At 40.5% G+C, this 19341-nt stretch overlaps 1 protein-coding gene across 12 annotated transcripts in view; it reads right to left on the bottom strand.

Moving 5' to 3' along the window:
- The window catches only part of Nos (nitric oxide synthase), a 1339001-nt gene that overhangs the window by 785839 nt on the left and 533821 nt on the right, over positions 1-19341 (bottom strand). For all 12 annotated transcript variants that reach the window (XM_032601207.1, XM_031933451.2, XM_032601209.1 and 9 more), the window contains 1 exon segment: positions 4660-4757. In XM_032601207.1, coding sequence (XP_032457098.1) covers positions 4660-4757 — 98 coding nt within the window.

Here is a 19341-nt window from a genome sequence, read left to right as displayed (position 1 = left end):
ACGCAGGGAACGGGAGAGAACAACTCGGGAAAATAAAGCTAGTCCCGATTAAAACAAAACAAAATAACGATATATTGTGCGGCCAATATTGTCTCTTTACAAATGTGCGCCGAGTCACCGGCGTGGAGAGAATCTCGCGAAGATTACGCGCGCGAACGAGAAGGCCGTTACTTGATGTCGCTGCACCAAGTAACAAAGCTGTAGCCGCTACTACTGCTGACGCGGTACAGATGAAAGGACTTCACCCTACTCACTCGCTGTCGCCGTTCTCGGTAGGTGCGCACCACTCATTCACACACTCTGCACCGGTGGTGTCGTTGGCTCGCTCACAGGAGCCGACGTCCTCTCGTTCAGTCGCTGATCGACAGGCCAGGTCGTCCGTCCCTATGGAAGCAGAAGTTGGCGAGGACATCTTCTTCTCGTGATCACACACACTCTCACTCTCTCGCATGCTATCGGTCGTCGCTCGATTTGGTCAGTCTTATCTATCCGACGGACCGCGACTTATACGCAAGGCCCCAAATCTTGCCTCGCGCTTGCGCAACGTCGCGTTTCAACGATGCGCGAATCTATGTGATTTCGGACCTCGTTACAAATAATCGAAATGTTTACTAAAATCTCTAAAACTGTAAGAAAAAAAAAGAAAGAAGAAAAAAAGTATATATTATCGCTTTCTACGAAGAGTATTACTGTTCTAATTTCCCGTCATAAGTAGCACAACTCATTTGACGCACCCTGGACTAGCACAACTCAAAAATTTCCGCGAAGACTAGCACAACTTAAACTTTGAACAACGACTTTCTATAAAAATGTCCCAATTTTTGCGAAACAGTCCCTAATAAACATTTTTAAATATTCACAATTTACAATTTTTTACTGAATTTAAAATTGTTTTCCCAAATACAATAATTTAAAAAAAATTTTTTTTTAATTGTCACTTTTGCTTCCTCCTAGAGAAAGCATTGTAATAGTAATTTTTTGAGTTTATCTAGAAAAATGTTAAAAATGTGTTTTGATATATTTTTTTAGTTTTAGTCGAAATATAGTGTTTTTGGAAAATGTCCGCGCGTGTGTGTGTGCGGACGTTCATATACCGATGTATCTCAGTTTCTACTTTGTGGATTTCAACCCACCAATGCTCATCCTTTCGTTTTTACTATAGCATAATAGGAAAAAAGTCCGTTTTTAATTTTGTAGACGCGTTTTTTTTATAGCGATTTTTTAGTCTTAAGATTTCATTTTTTACTAATAAAGTTATTGGAAAAGTTCATAAAAGTAAATTATTATGTACTGAAAGAGAATAAAATTACCTATATTTTTATTGCGGAGAATTCAGATTATCGGTCAACGTTTTTTTGTTATACGACAAAAAGTAAAATTTTTTTAAACCGTTATAACTTGATAACTACTCTATAGAACTTTAAAAAAAGCATGGTGATTAAGAATAATGAGAACTATTTTGTGTACAAATATCAAGTTATTTCATTAATTATTTCCCGAGAAAAATCTTAATGACTGAAAATCTCTTCCCAACGAAAACTCAAGAAAAAGGCATGAACCATATTAAAAATCGGATTTATGCAGATTTTCATGGTTTCTTGATCCCTTTCTCTAGGCTGCCAATGACTTAGCAGCGTTTTTTTAGAAATGTCGCGAGTTGTGCTCTTGGCCGCATTTCTGAACTGTGATACTCTTCGCGGCAAATCGTGAGTTATGCTAGATTTTGTTTTAAAATTTGAACTGTGCTAGTCTTTGTAGGGAGCGACAATATGATGATAGCGTCAAGGAGTGGCCGATGACGAAGTCTAGGCAGTTCGCCTCGTGTTTTTTTGTGTCTAGGTGTAGAAATCATTCTAGGGTGTTGTTAAATGTACATGGTGGGCGATAACGAGATCCAGGCCGTTTGTATTGTCGTTTTTAGGCACTCGCCCCGTATAAAGGGTTTCGAAAAAACCTTATACACAGGGCCAACGCCTATTAGATTTGGTTAAAAATTTGAAAAATTTGAAGAAATTTGAGAAATATGAAAAAATTTGAGAAATTTGAAAAAATTTGAGAAATTTGAAACAATTTGAGAAATTTGAAAAAATTTGAGAAATTTGAGAAATTTGAAAAAATTTGAGAAATTTGAGAAATTTGAAAAAATTTGAAAAAACTTGAAAAAAAAATAAAAAGTAAACAACTTTATGATATGCATGGAAAAGTCCTCAATTTTCTATTTCTTTCCCATGCATAAAAAATGGTCTATCCATGCCCTTATCAAAAAGTACAATGTGAAACAAGAGATGGGTGGCTTTTTCAGACTAGAATGATGTCTTGAGCACTCGTGTATGTCTCAGGCACCTAAGGCGCCCTCGACTCTCACTCGTGCTGAAGACATGATCCTCGCTAGAAAAAGCCAATTTCCCTTCCTAGTTGCACAATCTACTATTGTTGAGGAATTTTTCGTTGGATAGTTTTATTGCTCTATCGACAAGATTGTATACCATGACAATTCTTGTGGTATGGGATGTTGTGACATATACTTTAGGAATCTACCAGAAAATGTTGGTTTTCTCCACATCTGCACCGAAAGTACACTTTTCCTCCCGGGCGCCAGGAGAGAAATGTGCATTTTCGGTACTGGTGTAAAGAAAAATAGTATACGCACCAAGGGAGGAAAATTGGACATCCCATATCTCGTGTTTGCCAATTTGGCAATTTACACGAGATATTAACTGTCCGAGTTTTTTCCTCCCTAGGCCCGTAATCTAATATTTGTGTGCCAGTCAGTTATTAATTTGCCTGCATATTTTATCAATAGGATATCTAAGAAGCTTATGATGTTATTGGTTTTATATGTAAAATGTAGTATATTGTTGTAAGAATTGAAAATTTGTAAAATTTCCACTAGAAGGTGGCCACGATGGGCCTTCGTCGCCCAGGTGCGCCGCAACTAGTGGCGTCCAGGATAGGACGCCCCGTTTTTGCTCAGCTTGAGTGAGAGCTTATCGACCGCGAGGACAACACCGCGGGAGTAGCAGCGCCGCCGGCTGGCTTAAAGGCTCTGGGAAAGCCTTGGCGCGGGGAAGCAGCTAAGGTGGCTTAGCAGCAACACCGCGACAAGTTGGTGGAGGCGCTAAAAGCGTCTCTTGATACCCTCCGGCTGAACGGCGAAGCGTACTGGCTGTATAAACAGTCGATGTGCAAGAGCGGCGACGCCTTCCGTCAGTGTGCCGGAGATTGGGTGCGCTTGTTCGAGGATGGAAGAGCAGCGTATTACGCTACCGAAGATGCGCGCCACAAGGTCTTCGAGTGAGGCCAGCGCGAAGAAAATGAGCGCCAGCTGGCAAAAGAGCAGCGTCTGCGAGATGAGCCGAGCGAGAGTTCACTTGGGCTGAAGCTGCCCTCTCTGAGGCTAGAGCCTAGGATAGGAGTAAAATTAATATCAGGTCGATAGATCGATTCTAGGGAGGGAGGGGGGTAAAACTAGTTGAGCACCGCAGCTAACTCGCAACGGTATAAGTACAATTGCGCCGTGACGAAACAGTTGATAACCGCTCACGACAAAAACACGTGTGAATTTGGCCGGTATAACGAGAGAGAGAGAAAGAGGAGGGAAGAGAGAGAGATCCAACACATGCTTCACGTGTAAACGCTTAAATAGCTTTCGGCCGTTCAACTTCGAACGTTCTCCTGTCCCCAGTAGAGAATCTACGAGGTAAGAGAATGTGTGTGTGTGTGTGTGTGTGTGTGTGTGTGTGTGTGTGTGTGTGTGTGTGTGTGTGTGGCAGCGAAGGTCTAGCAGCGCTAGATTCTGAGGTCGTGATATCTAGCGTACTTAGGCTCCAGAGGCAGAAATGGCGAGAGAAAAGGTACATATGCGCGCAGTGCTTGTGAACAGTATTGATACGTAGACGCCAAATACTATGAAGGCACCTTCTGAAACTAGACAATTCAGAAGATAAACAAGATGATTCCCAGAAACGACAATGATACTGTTCACCCTGGACACCATGTACCTTGAAGACCGTTGCCGTCCCGATATTCGTGTTCAGCGGCCTTAAAAACTCCCTCCACTCATTTCCATCAATATTTACTGAGTTGTGAATTTTTGTTGTATGCAAAAATGCATTTTTTTAAAGTTAAGTCTGTTGATTCTCTTAAGAATCGAACGCAAATAACCACAATCTTACTCAAAAAGTCGATCTTATATTGCTTTATTTCCTCGACTGTTTGAACTTTTGCGCCTTTAATTTCCAGAAGCCACGTGACCTGATGGTTACTAAACAATTTCACATAAGAGGCTGGATGCTTTGAACGAAAAGTAATATTTTGAGCTAAATTTTAACCCGCAATATTTCGCTGTTAACTGATTTTTCAAGATAAACCTTTTTCCCAAGAAAGATTAGGTGAATAACTTTTAAGTAGATGGCATGGTAACCGATATAGGTGCAACAGTAATTATCTAAGTGCATTTGGAAAACTTTTGTTAAGGTTTAACCAACCAATTTTAAAGTATATAAGGACCGCGACCCATGCCGTCGTAGTGTCGTACACCTTGTATAATTTTACTTGCTAGCGCGACGTTGTAGCACCTCTTGATAAAAATGATCAAATAAATAAAATTGTTATAAATTTATAAGTAAATAGACAGATTAAAACAATTGTTATTTGAACCTGGCGATCTGTTTGAAGTGAAACTTCCTTCGTGGCTTTTTAAATGTTACATGTGAGTTTCTATCTTTTTTCCATACATGTGTTTTCCATGCGGAATCCTGTAAAGAAGAAATACAATGCATAAGAGTGAATCTATATCAAAAATTAATTTGCGATGATTTCTTAAACTTTTGGTCATGTGCGGTATTTAATCACATAATATCTTCCTTGTGTACAGAGAAAAGTTGCTTTCGTTTATATTTTTTTCTTATTTTGCTTTTTTTCCACTAGCTTAGTAACTCTCGATGTCTTTCTTTACTCCTTCTTTTCTTGTAACGAACTCTTTTTACTTCAAATGACCTATGCAATGGGTTTCTTTTTCTCTTTTTGTTATTTGTTTTAATGTCTCTCTTCAGTGTCCAGCAAAAATCTGCCATCATGTTGACATTCCATCTTCCTTGGTATCGATTCTCCATTACACTTATATCTTGTTGAAATCGTTCTCCCTATTCTTCACTGACATCTCCTAGATTAAGAGGGAAGTAATCAAGATGGGAATGTAAGAAATGCATTTTATAACTCATCAAGCAACCCAAATTTTTGAAATTCTCCAACATTTGTTCAACTAGTTCCTGATAGTTCTCACTCTTTTTATTTCCTAAAAACTTCTCACGAACAGTTTTAAAACTTTGCCATGCAGCTTTTTCTGTGTCGTTTATTTTTGTGATAAATGTTTCGTCTTTAAATAGAGTACGAATTTGAGGACCATCAAAAATACCTTCTTTTAATTTAGCTTCACTTATTGCGGGAAACTTTTCTTCCAAATACTGGAAACAATCGCCATCTTTATCCAGAGCTTTGACGAACTGCTTCATGAGGCCAAGTTTGTTATGAAGTGGTGGTAGCAGATAGTTTGATGGGTCAATCAATGGTGTACGTATAATGTTCCTCGATCCTGGTTCAAAATGTGTTCTAGTTGGCCATACTTTCTTAACGTAGTGATTTACCCTGTCTCTACTATCCCATAAACACAAGAAGCAGGGATTTTTAGTAAAACCTGATTGTTGTCCTAAGATCATGGTTGCAATTTTAAGATCACCACAAATTTTCCATTGATGTTCCAAGTACTTTATTTTTTCCAATACAATTTCTAAATTTTCATAACTCTCTTTCAGCTTAGTCGAGTGAGCTATGGGAATGGATGCAAACCTGTTTCAATGGTGCAACCAAATTCCAAGTTTCTTTCTGTTTTATCTCTTTCCCAGCGTGTTACCATCGTATAACATCTACTGTAAACTTTTTGTGGCACCCAGTTTACATTTTGATTGGCTACTTCAATACCAATACCATTAGACAACAATCAGGTTTTAATAAAAATCCCTGCTTCTTGTGTTTATGGGATAGTAGAGACAGGGTAAATCACTACGTTAAGAAAGTATGGCCAACTAGAACACATTTTGAACCAGGATCGAGGAACATTATACGTACGCCATTGATTGACCCATCAAACTATCTGCTACCACCACTTCATATCAAACTTGGCCTCATGAAGCAGTTCGTCAAAGCTCTGGATAAAGATGGCGATTGTTTCCAGTATTTGGGAGAAAAGTTTCCCGCAATAAGTGAAGCTAAATTAAAAGAAGGTATTTTTGATGGTCCTCAAATTCGTACTCTATTTGAAGAAGAAACATTTATCACAAAAATAAACGACACAGAAAAAGCTGCATGGCAAAGTTTTAAAACTGTTCGTGAGAAGTTTTTAGGAAATAAAAAGAGTGAGAACTATCAGGAACTAGTTGAACAAATGTTGGAGAATTTCAAAAATTTGGGTTGCTTGATGAGTTATAAAATGCATTTCTTACATTCCCATCTTGATTACTTCCCTCTTAATCTAGGAGATGTCAGTGAAGAACAGGGAGAACGATTTCATCAAGATATAAGTGTAATGGAGAATCGATACCAAGGAAAATGGAATGTCAATATGATGGCAGATTTTTGCTGGACACTGAAGAGAGACATTAAAACAAATAACAAAAAGAGAAAAAGAAACCCATTGCATAGGTCATTTGAAGTAAAAAGAGTTTGTTACAAGAAAAAAAGGAGTAAAGAAAGACATCGAGAGTTACTAAGCTAGTGGAAAAAAAGCAAAATAAGAAAAAAATATAAACGAAAGCAACTTTTCTCTGTAAACAAGGAAGATATTATGTAATTAAATAAGATTTTTTACAATTTTTCGGTATCTTTTTCCATTTTTGGAAAGTTTTGATATGACATTTTAATCGGTTTGAACTGTTTCTTCTCAGTTTGACCTTGACCTGACCTTGAACCTGACGAGATGGGACCAAACTGATTCCGGATTTGGATTCAGCGACCAAATAAACATAAATATATGGCATTTTAATTTTTTTAACCGTTACTTCCCAATTTGACCTCGAACTGACCTTGAACCTGACGTAATCAGGTAAAACTGACCCCGGATTCGGATTCAGCGACCGAAAAAACATAAATGTATGGCATTTTTATTTCTTTTAATCATTTCTTCTCAGTTTGACGTTGAACTGACCTTGAACCTGACGAGATGGGGCCAAACTGATTCCGGATTTGGATTCAGCGACCAAAAAAACATAAATATATGGCATTTTAATTTTTTTAAACCTTTTCTTCTTAATTTGACCTCCAACTGACCTTGACCATGACGTGATGGGGCCTAACTGACCTTATATTCGAATTCAGCGATCCGAAAAACATAAAGATATATAGGTCTGATTTCTCGCGCAGACAACTTTTTTTATTTTGTGTGTTATGTGCAACTCTAATAGTAAAAGAGTGAGAAAGGTGTCTGCTAAGCGTCGCTGCCTTTTACGAAACAAATCGCAGTTGCAGAGAGCCGAACGCACGAAGTAAGCATCTATCTACACAAAGAATATGAGAAAAGAGGACTAGATTTTTTAAACTAGAAGTTGTCTAGTTGTCTTTATCTAGTTTTTCTTGCATCGTTTACAAATCATCGTTTACAAATCATCGTTCATCAGTGTTTATTTGAGAGGACAGAGGCACACGCCGCAGTAGAGTACGTCCGGTCATGTGTAAACATAAACATAGCCTAAAACAGTGGTGTTTCGGAGCTGTGTGGTGCGCAAAAACTCTCGCGAATCTGTCTATTGTGCGCGATTGTGCGTGATTTATGTGCATGATCGTGCGTTTATCAAAGAACCTTCGCGCTACCACTAGGGTACCTCTCGACTAAATTAATGTGTCTAATATTTAGGCGCCGAACACCTGCCAAGACTCGACGCAAGCACTCACGTGGATCATCACAAACACGACGTGTGAAACCAGAGAGTAAACAACAGCGTGCTCTACATCAGCACACATCTTGTGACCCTTGGTTCATATTGGTGGACTGGAAACTGGGCACCAGCCAATCGCTTCAGGACATGCAGGACTGCCACAACAGAGAAGAGCGAGATCGACACCGCGATCCACGGGAAATCTATTAGCTCGTCTTAAACTTCACAAGCTCTCACAGTTCGAGCTCGACGACGACCCCGTCCCTGCAATACCGACCTCCACATCTATAGCTTCCTCAACTATATGCTCTATCCAAGACCATATACCTTTTTTTCTTCGGAATGAGTCGACAATGAACGACAAGGACAATGAAAGACTTTTTCTTACGTTACAGTGGTTTCAGTTAGCCCTCATATTAGTGCAGCAGGGTTCGCCACAATTGGACTCGACTCAAACTCGTGCTCAAATCTCACCCTCGTTAGAAATAGCCCGTTTCCCCCCTAGTTGCACAATATATTGCTTCCTCCTAGAAGCTTCGTAATAGTAAAATTTTGAGTTTCATCAAAACTTCTAGAAAATACTTTTTGGTGTGTTAGAAGTTCGAATCAAGTGTTTTCAGAAAATATCCGTATGGATGTGTGTGTGTGTGTGTGTGTGTGTGGATGTGTATGTATGTATACCGTAATATTTCTTGAATTACTTCGTAAATATCAATAAAATTTGATATGCATATCTATTTATAGCTTCTGAATTCAGGAAAAACATTCTTTTTTATTTTCTCAATTATTTTTTCTATGGCCATTTTTTCATCTATGAAAAACACTATTTTGCGTTTTATTCAATCATCCCATTGTTTCAAACAATTCAGCTATAATGCATTTGAAAGAGAATAAAATTACCTACTTTTTCTCGTTTGATCCTCGGGATCGACCGCTTTATTTGGCAGATAAAATGAAAAAAGGTGATTGTTTTTTTAAATTTATATCTCTAAAACTAAACATCATAACCGCGCGAAAAAAATCATGTCAACGGGTCACGTGTCAAACTATATCCTATTAAAATTTCAAGTGATTTGATTACTTATTTTTTCAGTAATAAATCAAAAACTACAAAAAATGAGTTTTTTTGTGTGCCTCGATTACGGTCGTAAAAAGGTCTCTGAACAAAAGCTAATGAGTTCAAATTATATATGGAATGAGTGAGGGAAGTTTGGGTGAATAAATCAACGCAAACTCTCACGGAGTAGAGAAAAAAGCCGGGACCAGCCTATAGCTTTATTTTAGAAATAAGGAAATTATACAAAGAAAAGTGACTCTACGGTAGGCTAAACAAAAAAAGAGAGAAACGCAATTACAATGTACGCATGTAATTTAGGATTACAAAAACAACGTTTGTATGGGTAATACTAGATTATAACGACATTATCAAAGTAGTTAAAAGCATAATAGTAAAGAAATAAAATTAATAAAACGGATAGTTGTATAAAAGTTATGTATACGTTCTACGATCTATAGTAGATTACAACGACATTGTTACGATAGCTTCAAGATTATAGCCAACACGGATAAATGGTACCTGTAATAGACGATATAGAGTCGAGTACGCAAAGGAGGTGTTTTCTACACTCGCCTAAATTGTCGTCTTAACGAACTGCAAGATACGTTGAGCACAGGATTACAACGACACTGTAATAGATACTTCACATTTTTTGACGGCATGGTCAATCGCACTAGTTGTACCTTCTTAGTAAGAGATAAGTTATAAACGAAATAGTCTTTTTCTTTTTCTGTCAGGGCAATCGAAGTTACGTAGTATATACATAACGACAGGTGTAAACCCTATTTTCTCGGTAGGATTATAACGACACAAAGGATTCGATATTAAGCTTACAATGCTTTTTATTGGTAACTGCAAAACTGTTAATGCATGACAAAAACTAAAAAAAATGAGTTTTTTTTCGTGCCTCGATTACGGACGTAAAAAGGTCTCTGAACAAAAGCTAATGAGTTCAAATTATATATACATATATATTAAATTAAAATGGTGGAATGAGTGAGGGAAGTTTGGGTGAATAAATCAACGCAAACACAATGAATTTCGTGGGAGAAAAAAGACGACTTGCCTGGGCGTAAAAACGGAGTAGAGAGTAAAGCCGGGACAAGCCTATAGCTTTATTTTAGAAATAAGGAAATTATACAAAGAAAAGTGACTCTACGATAGGCTAAACAAAAAAAGAGAGAAACGCAATTACAATGTACGCTTATACAAAAAAAAAGTGAGACTCTACTATAGACAACAACAGAGAAAGAAATGCAAGTAAATTAATCCTATCGCGTCGAGGTACCTTTCGCACACTGGAGAGCTCTCCTACCTTATTCGCAGAACGAGACGTAGACGGCGCGACGTAAATCCCTGGCCGCATGTTGGTGGAATGCACCTTCCACGGTCACAGGACGCCTCGACGTCTCGAGGGAACCATTCCTGGACCACGGGCAGGCCTTTTCAGCCCTGCCGCGTAGGTAGCAATCGCCGGGTGGAGATCGACACGGCGAGGAAGCTCGCACGTGGCCGAAATCCCAACACTCGAAGAATTCACACAATCCGCATACCGCACGCAAAATGCACACACACTACGCAACGCACGGTGATACAATAAAGAGTGTCGATCGTCCTGAAAAGAACGATGATGACGACTCTAATCGCACGCAATTTACAAAGAAGCTTTTGCAATCGCAAGTACAAAAGCACAAAGTGTCAACTCGCTACTCGAGAGGAGCTGTCAGAACTGAACTCCACGTGCTCCCGCGCGCCGGAGCCCGCGCAAACGGGAGAGACCCACACTAGCGCGCGCATGCGCTCGATCGTTCTCGCTGTAGCGCTCGCCGCGCTACGGCGCGAAATTCAAAATTTCCCTTCCCGCTCTTACATGACCCGAACAGCCTCATTGCACTTGAGATTTTATGAAAAAGTAGATATTTTATGTGTTTTGGCTAAGTTTATTGCACAGCTTTCAAACCCCTACGGTTCGTAAGATATCAAGGTTTCAATTTTTTTTTTAATTTTCCGTTTTCTTATATCTCTAAAACAATGTAGTCAAATGCTTTAAAAGCTATCTGCTGCTAAAATTTTAAACGATTTTGTTGATTGGTTCTCAAGTAACGAGCTAAAATGTAAAAACCGATTTTTCTCAAAACTTTTGCTTCCTCTTATAGAGATGTCGTTGCCCGTCGTTAATGTACCTTCCTATGAATTCATATCATAATGATATATAATATCTTGCCGCTCGTTACAGTGTGTGTGTGTGTGTGTGTGTGTGTGTGTGTGTGTGTGTGTGTGTGTGTATATATATATATATATATATATATATATATATATATATATATATATATATATATATATATATATATACACACACACACACACACACACACACACACACACACACACACACACACACACACACACACACACTGTAACGAGCGGCAAGATATTATATATCATTATGATATGAATTCATAGGAAGGTACATTAACGACGGGCAACGACATCTCTATAAGAGGAAGCAAAAGTTTTGAGAAAAATCGGTTTTTACATTTTAGCTCGTTACTTGAGAACCAATCAACAAAATCGTTTAAAATTTTAGCAGCAGATAGCTTTTAAAGCATTTGACTACATTGTTTTAGAGATATAAGAAAACGGAAAATTAAAAAAAAAATTGAAACCTTGATATCTTACGAACCGTAGGGGTTTGAAAGCTGTGCAATAAACTTAGCCAAAACACATAAAATATCTACTTTTTCATAAAATCTCAAGTGCAATGAGGCTGTTCGGGTCATGTAAGAGCGGGAAGGGAAATTTTGAATTTCGCGCCGTAGCGCGGCGAGCGCTACAGCGAGAACGATCGAGCGCATGCGCGCGCTAGTGTGGGTCTCTCCCGTTTGCGCGGGCTCCGGCGCGCGGGAGCACGTGGAGTTCAGTTCTGACAGCTCCTCTCGAGTAGCGAGTTGACACTTTGTGCTTTTGTACTTGCGATTGCAAAAGCTTCTTTGTAAATTGCGTGCGATTAGAGTCGTCATCATCGTTCTTTTCAGGACGATCGACACTCTTTATTGTATCACCGTGCGTTGCGTAGTGTGTGTGCATTTTGCGTGCGGTATGCGGATTGTGTGAATTCTTCGAGTGTTGGGATTTCGGCCACGTGCGAGCTTCCTCGCCGTGTCGATCTCCACCCGGCGATTGCTACCTACGCGGCAGGGCTGAAAAGGCCTGCCCGTGGTCCAGGAATGGTTCCCTCGAGACGTCGAGGCGTCCTGTGACCGTGGAAGGTGCATTCCACCAACATGCGGCCAGGGATTTACGTCGCGCCGTCTACGTCTCGTTCTGCGAATAAGGTAGGAGAGCTCTCCAGTGTGCGAAAGGTACCTCGACGCGATAGGATTAATTTACTTGCATTTCTTTCTCTGTTGTTGTCTATAGTAGAGTCTCACTTTTTTTTTGTATAAGCGTACATTGTAATTGCGTTTCTCTCTTTTTTTGTTTAGCCTATCGTAGAGTCACTTTTCTTTGTATAATTTCCTTATTTCTAAAATAAAGCTATAGGCTTGTCCCGGCTTTACTCTCTACTCCGTTTTTACGCCCAGGCAAGTCGTCTTTTTTCTCCCACGAAATTCATTGTGTTTGCGTTGATTTATTCACCCAAACTTCCCTCACTCATTCCACCATTTTAATTTAATATATATGTATATATAATTTGAACTCATTAGCTTTTGTTCAGAGACCTTTTTACGTCCGTAATCGAGGCACGAAAAAAAACTCATTTTTTTTAGTTTTTGTCATGCATTAACAGTTTTGCAGTTACCAATAAAAAGCATTGTAAGCTTAATATCGAATCCTTTGTGTCGTTATAATCCTACCGAGAAAATAGGGTTTACACCTGTCGTTATGTATATACTACGTAACTTCGATTGCCCTGACAGAAAAAGAAAAAGACTATTTCGTTTATAACTTATCTCTTACTAAGAAGGTACAACTAGTGCGATTGACCATGCCGTCAAAAAATGTGAAGTATCTATTACAGTGTCGTTGTAATCCTGTGCTCAACGTATCTTGCAGTTCGTTAAGACGACAATTTAGGCGAGTGTAGAAAACACCTCCTTTGCGTACTCGACTCTATATCGTCTATTACAGGTACCATTTATCCGTGTTGGCTATAATCTTGAAGCTATCGTAACAATGTCGTTGTAATCTACTATAGATCGTAGAACGTATACATAACTTTTATATAACTATCCGTTTTATAATTTTATTTATTTACTATTATGCTTTTAACTACTTTGATAATATCGTTATAATCTAGTATTATAAAAAGTCCTGGAAATCGTCGTGTTCGCACGTGTGCTATCTCTCTGCACTCTCCTGTGTAGAGCTGGCTTCTCAGTTTTGCGTTGTAACCGCTTGTTGCAACACCCTCGGAGGCGGCGGTATTCACGATGAGGACGTAGGGAACGGGAGAGAACAACTCGGGAAAATAAAGCTAGTCCCGATTAAAACAAAACAAAATAACGATATATTGTGCGGCCAATATTGTCTCTTTACAAATGTGCGCCGAGTCACCTCAATGTCGAGTCGGCGTGGAGAGAATCTCGCGAAGCTTACGCGCGCGAACGAGAAGGCTGTTACTTGATGCCGCTGCACCAAGTCGCAAAGCTGTAGCCGTTGCTACTGCTGACGCGTTACAGAAAAAGGGCTCAGCCCTACTTACTCGCAGTCACCTATTCGGTAGGCGCACACCACACACTCTAAGCCGGTGGTGTTGTTGGCTCACTCGCTGGAGCCAACGTCCTCTCGTTTGACCGCTGATCGGCAGGTCGGGTTGTCCTTGCTTCTTGTAGCAGGAGTTGGCTTAGACGTCTTCTTCTTGCGATCACACACACTCTCACTCTTTCGCACGCTATCGGTTGTCGCTCGATGCGGTCAGTCTCACACACGAGAGCTGATGCGTTCGCGAATCTTTCCTCGCGCTTGCACAATGTTTCAACGATGCGCGAATCTACCTGATTTCGCACCTCGTATATATATATATATATATATATATATATATATATATATATATATATATATATATATATATATATATATATATATATGAGTGAAAGTTGTTTCATTGATCAGTCTGCTCGAATCTTCCGATAGAGTATGATCAGTAAATCATAAACATTTTGTACCATAATATTCCTATAAGTCCATGTGTAATATTTTTCTAATATTGTATTTCACGCACAAAATCGAAGTGTCTAAGCCGACTAAACTTTGGGAGGCAGCATAAAGGTCCACTTATGCCACGGATAGGGGTGACCAAAGTGAGTATTTATGCCACGCAGTGATATAAAGATGATTTGCAATATTGGCCTTAGCACTTGTATAAATCTCCCTACCTATAGTTCTAGAAGTAATCAATTTATAAATTTCAGTTTCAGAGGAGGAATCTACGAAACCCAAGGAAAATAACTTTTTCCTAAAAGAGAAAATAGAAAAATTAAAGTCCAAGATCACTCAAAAAACCAACGATTATAAAAGGAAGAGAAACGATTCAGACGATGAAGTAGTGGACATCAAAAGACCTTGTAAAGGTTTGTATAGAATATGCATAAGTACACGAATTCGTTAATACCTATTATCTTAATAGTTTTTAATTTGACTTAATTTAATGAATAACATTTTCAGGTAAAAAAACCTGGTCTGATGAAGAAAGAAATGCAGTCAAGTCTTACATTAGAGATAACACGCTACCTCAACGAATCCCCACTGAATACTTAAAAGACATGCAAAATAAATATCCTATTTTGAAGGAAAGAGATTATGTTATTATCAGAGCCTTTATTCACAACACAAAAAATAAAGAGGGAAGAATTTAGTCCCAGGAATAAGGATAAAAGTTAAATACTATAAATACCGATCAAAGTTGATATTCTGTTGATGTGATTATAAGAAAATGATTATTATTAGTTTTATAATACAGGTCGATTAGAAACTGAAACGAATCTTATTATGTCTTCGTAACCGAAGAAGATATAAAAGTCTTGTATATATCTAAGATATAGTTGATAATGCTATAAAACTGTAATTGATTATAGTTACTAGTTTCAGTAACGCAAGATATAATTTCTAAAAAAGTATTTTTAAATCATTAAATGATTTGTATGACATGATCTCGAATAGCTATAGATATATATGCAAAAATTGCCTTAAGTACATTATAGATAAAGAAAAACGATAACTTATATGATTAGTTACCTTAATTAGTTTCTATGATAAAATGTTAAATCAACCAAAAAGAAATGTTACTTTGAAAACAGTATTTTTGAATCAATAAATGATTTGTATGACGCGATCTCGTATAGCTATAGAAAAGTTGCAAAAGATGCCTTAATTATATTATAACTTAAGAAAAACGATCTTTATAATATGATTATTAACCTGAAGTTTCTATGATAAAATGTTAAAGGAAAGAATGTTGATTTGGAAGTAATAATAGTGTAATAATAGCGATGTAGAAATTTACTCTTATCACAATGATAAAAGATCAAAAAATGTTACATTAAATTAATACAATTAAAGAACATTCCACAATACGAATCTAGTCGTACCTTTATTATATACCCGGTCTATTATCCCTAATCCTTGCAATACAAAATAAGCTGGCGCGAACTCTTCGTCCAGCAAAGTGGTGACGCCGACTTTGAACACTCGCAATCCGCGAGTCATCGCGCGGCGCCATTTTCGACGCCGCGCCATTTCGCGAAGCCTCGACCGCGAGCTCGCTCTCTTCAGAGCTCGCCTCGGCTTCCTCACCCGGTGGCCAGCAGCTTTCACTCATTTCGAGGTTTTATCCAGTTCTCTCGGTCTTTACACCGACAAACTTACGACTTTTCGCGCGGCCCTTGTCAGCCGCGCAATGACGCTTTTATCATCTCGGACATCACATCTTGCGCTGGCCCCTTTACAGCCGCCGCTTTTATCCGTTTCAACTTCACCACGTCTCGCATCGGCCATTATTAGCCCGCGCCGACGCCTTTTTTTACACCTCTAAGGCCCACGCACAGCTGCAGAGGGCGACTCTCAGCGGCTCATCTACAGCCGGTGAGATCCACAAGCATCACAACATCGGTCGCGAGACCAGCGAGCAGCGTCAACAACTACTGCAGCGAGCACCAACGCATGGACGCCGAACACAACGCCAGCCAGCATAATCGCTTGGACGCCGCGCCAATCAGCATTATCGCGCGGACGCCAGACGCCGCGTTAGCCGTCAGCAACGCACGGATGCCTGGGCGCCGCGTCAACCAGCAACAGCAGCAACAACACCAGCGGCGCAGCTAGCCTCGCACGCCACGGCCATCTTCACCGTCTCCGGCGCTTCGCAGCTTCACCACTCTCGCAAGTCGCTCTTTCCGTCGCGCCCTTGCGATACCTTCGCTCGGCGCCAGGAACGCCGTCGCGTCGCGCAGAGCCGCCATTTCGCGTCACTCGCCCGCCTCGCTGGCTCGCTCGCGCGTAAACAGCCATTGCTGAGTCGCGCATCACATCGCGCGCCGCGTCAACAGCATCGAGCAACAGAGCCAACAATAATGCCAGTGCGCCGATGCCGTGTCCACCGTCACCACAGACAGGCTCTTTGAGGCTCAACAGCGCCAACCGCAGCATCATCAGCAGCCTCGCAGCCTCAGACGCCAGCATCGCCGATATACGCCGTGCTTCACGCTGACACCGGCCATTTTCAGCCGCTCCAGCAACGCGCCAGCTCGCGCCCAAGCCACGGCATATCGCGCGCGCGCCCCACTCTCACGCTTCATCGCGCCGAGCCGCGTCACGTCGCACGCGCGCCCCACTCTTCCGCCTCTTCGCATCTCACACGGCACAGCGAGCAAGACCAGAACATCGCGGGGCCCACAACGTCTTGCTGACGACGACGTCGACGACGCCGACGATCGCCGACGAGCTCATCGCTCCGGATCCTGTAGCCATCGCCAGCAGCCGATCGCCGTCGCCCAGCACGTCACCAAGCGGCTTTGCTGCGTCCAGCAAGCCGTCCCTGCCAGCAGCGGAGCATCCTTCTGACGACGACGCAGCATAGCTGATCGTCGACCTGGCAGCAGCAGTCCACCACGCAGCGTCATCTTCAACCGCATCCTCGGCACCGACGTCCTGGAACATCCGGTTCCCGAGGATGTTCAGCGAAGAACGCCTTTCAACGCCGACAACCGAGGGCTCCGGGTCGTCGACCTCAGCAGCGACAACTTCGCCAAGGGACGTCCTGAGGGTGAACTTCTCACCCCTCAGGCCCTTACGCCAACGACACCTGGACGCTGCGCAGCAACCTCCGGACGAGGACACTGTAGCTCAGGCAGACATCTTTTTTTTTTATTTCGACCCAGCATCACCGGCCATAGGCCCCTGCGGACATATTTTCTGGGCCCAAGACTTTCCAGCCAATATGGACCTGGCGAGTCTGGCCTACCACCATCATCATCATCGCAGCCTCGCTTCAACCGGGCTCAGCAGCCCTAACCAGCACAGGCGTCACGTCACGCATCCGCAGCATCCCTTCCAGGCAGGGCCTCCTTTACAGGAATCTCATCATCGTTCCTCGGGAATTCCGCCCTTGTCACTGGTGGGGTAGTAGCTGTGGCGGTCCCCTCCTACCACCACATGCGGCCAGAAGCGCCGCCTAGCGGAGCTCCACGATGTGGCGAGCGGGAGGGGAGCTTGTCAGCTCAGTCGCTTCCGACAATTAGTCCGGGCCTGGCCGCCGGTACGGATAGACCTTTATACCAGTTGTATAGTTTTAATCTAGTCTTAACCAACATCTAGTCGTACTTTTATTATATACTCGGTCTATTATCCCTGATCCTTGCAATACAAAATAAGCTGGCGCGAACTCTTCGTCCAGCAAAGACATTCTGAAGGCGGATGCCCTGTTGAAAATATTTACATGAAATTTTACATAAAATTTATAATACTAGACTTGGCGCAGTACGCTGCGCGCACTGTAGTATACTATTAAAATGAAATATAAATGCTTGGTTGATATTTTTAATATTTGTTTTCTATCATGGAAATATATCAAACTTTACAATATATGATTCATTTCGCGCTCATATAAATTTCAAAATTGCCACGGTTTTGTTGCCAACTTCCTTTTAAAATTTTAAAGTTATGTCTCAACTCAGTTCGTGTCAACGTTCACATCATGATTCTTTTTGTAACAATAATAATATTTACAATAGAATATTATAAATACACAAATTATAATTTGATATGTATTATAGTATTATATTACATTTTTAATATTAGAATCAATTTCAGAAATCAAAAACAAATCAAAAAATTCTAACGATACTTTTGACGCATGCGCACTACATGAGCCAATCATATTGACGCATTCTTGGCTTCACTTCATCCGGTCATGACTTTTTTATATAGAGAAAGACCTTTATATAAAATTTTATGTCAAATTTCATGTAAATATTTTCAACAGGGATGTAAATCTCATGAAAACAAAAAATGAAAAGTTGTTTTGTATTGACTAGTTACGACGTATGTGTAGTACTATCTTAATATCATAAAAAATTTTCATTGTTTCAAACGCCTAAAGTACAAAAAATTGGTTAGATGAGATCTCACGTGAGATTTTCCAATAGGGTATTTATGATACTCTAGAGCTGTCTTGGATTATCACTACTGTGTCTTATTTCATCCCTGGTGGAAATAATTGGGTGTGCCAAAGTGTGCCAAAGTATGCTAAAGTATGCCAAAGTGTGCGATACTGTGCCATACTGTGCCATACTGTGCCAAAGTGTTCAAATTCGGAAATTTGCTGCACTTTATGTTATACCTTGGCACACTTTGGCACACTTTGACCCACATGGGTTTTTCGGAAACAAACATCTCTTTTTTGGCACAGTATGACATAATATGGCACGGTATAGCACAGTATGTCACGGTACGGCACAGTATGGCACAGTATGGCATGGCATGGCACACTATGGCACACTTCGGCACAGTGAGGTATACCCAGCCGTCAGCGCGCCAAAACATTGCCACTGCACGATGCCGTCATATAGTATGTATTGCCCCAGTAGTACATAACATAACAATAAATAATTAAATAAAAAAAAAAATATTCTAGCGTTGGTAAGACTTGAACCTGGATCCTTTGGGTTAGTAAGCTGGAGGTCTACCACTGAGCCACGAGTACTCGTATACAGTTAATACAAAAATTTTAGACTCATGTACTTGAAGTAGCTTTAAATACTTAGTACTTTTACAATATTAATTAACAATTTCCCGTTATTGCCTTAAAGCTGATGTTCGCCATAAATGTTGGAAAAACATGCCTTAACAGGGGAATCC

This window comes from Nasonia vitripennis (genome assembly GCF_009193385.2).
Source record: "Nasonia vitripennis strain AsymCx chromosome 1 unlocalized genomic scaffold, Nvit_psr_1.1 chr1_random0002, whole genome shotgun sequence".
Lineage (NCBI taxonomy): Eukaryota > Metazoa > Arthropoda > Insecta > Hymenoptera > Pteromalidae > Nasonia > Nasonia vitripennis.
This window is presented reverse-complemented; position numbering and strand designations above follow the sequence as displayed.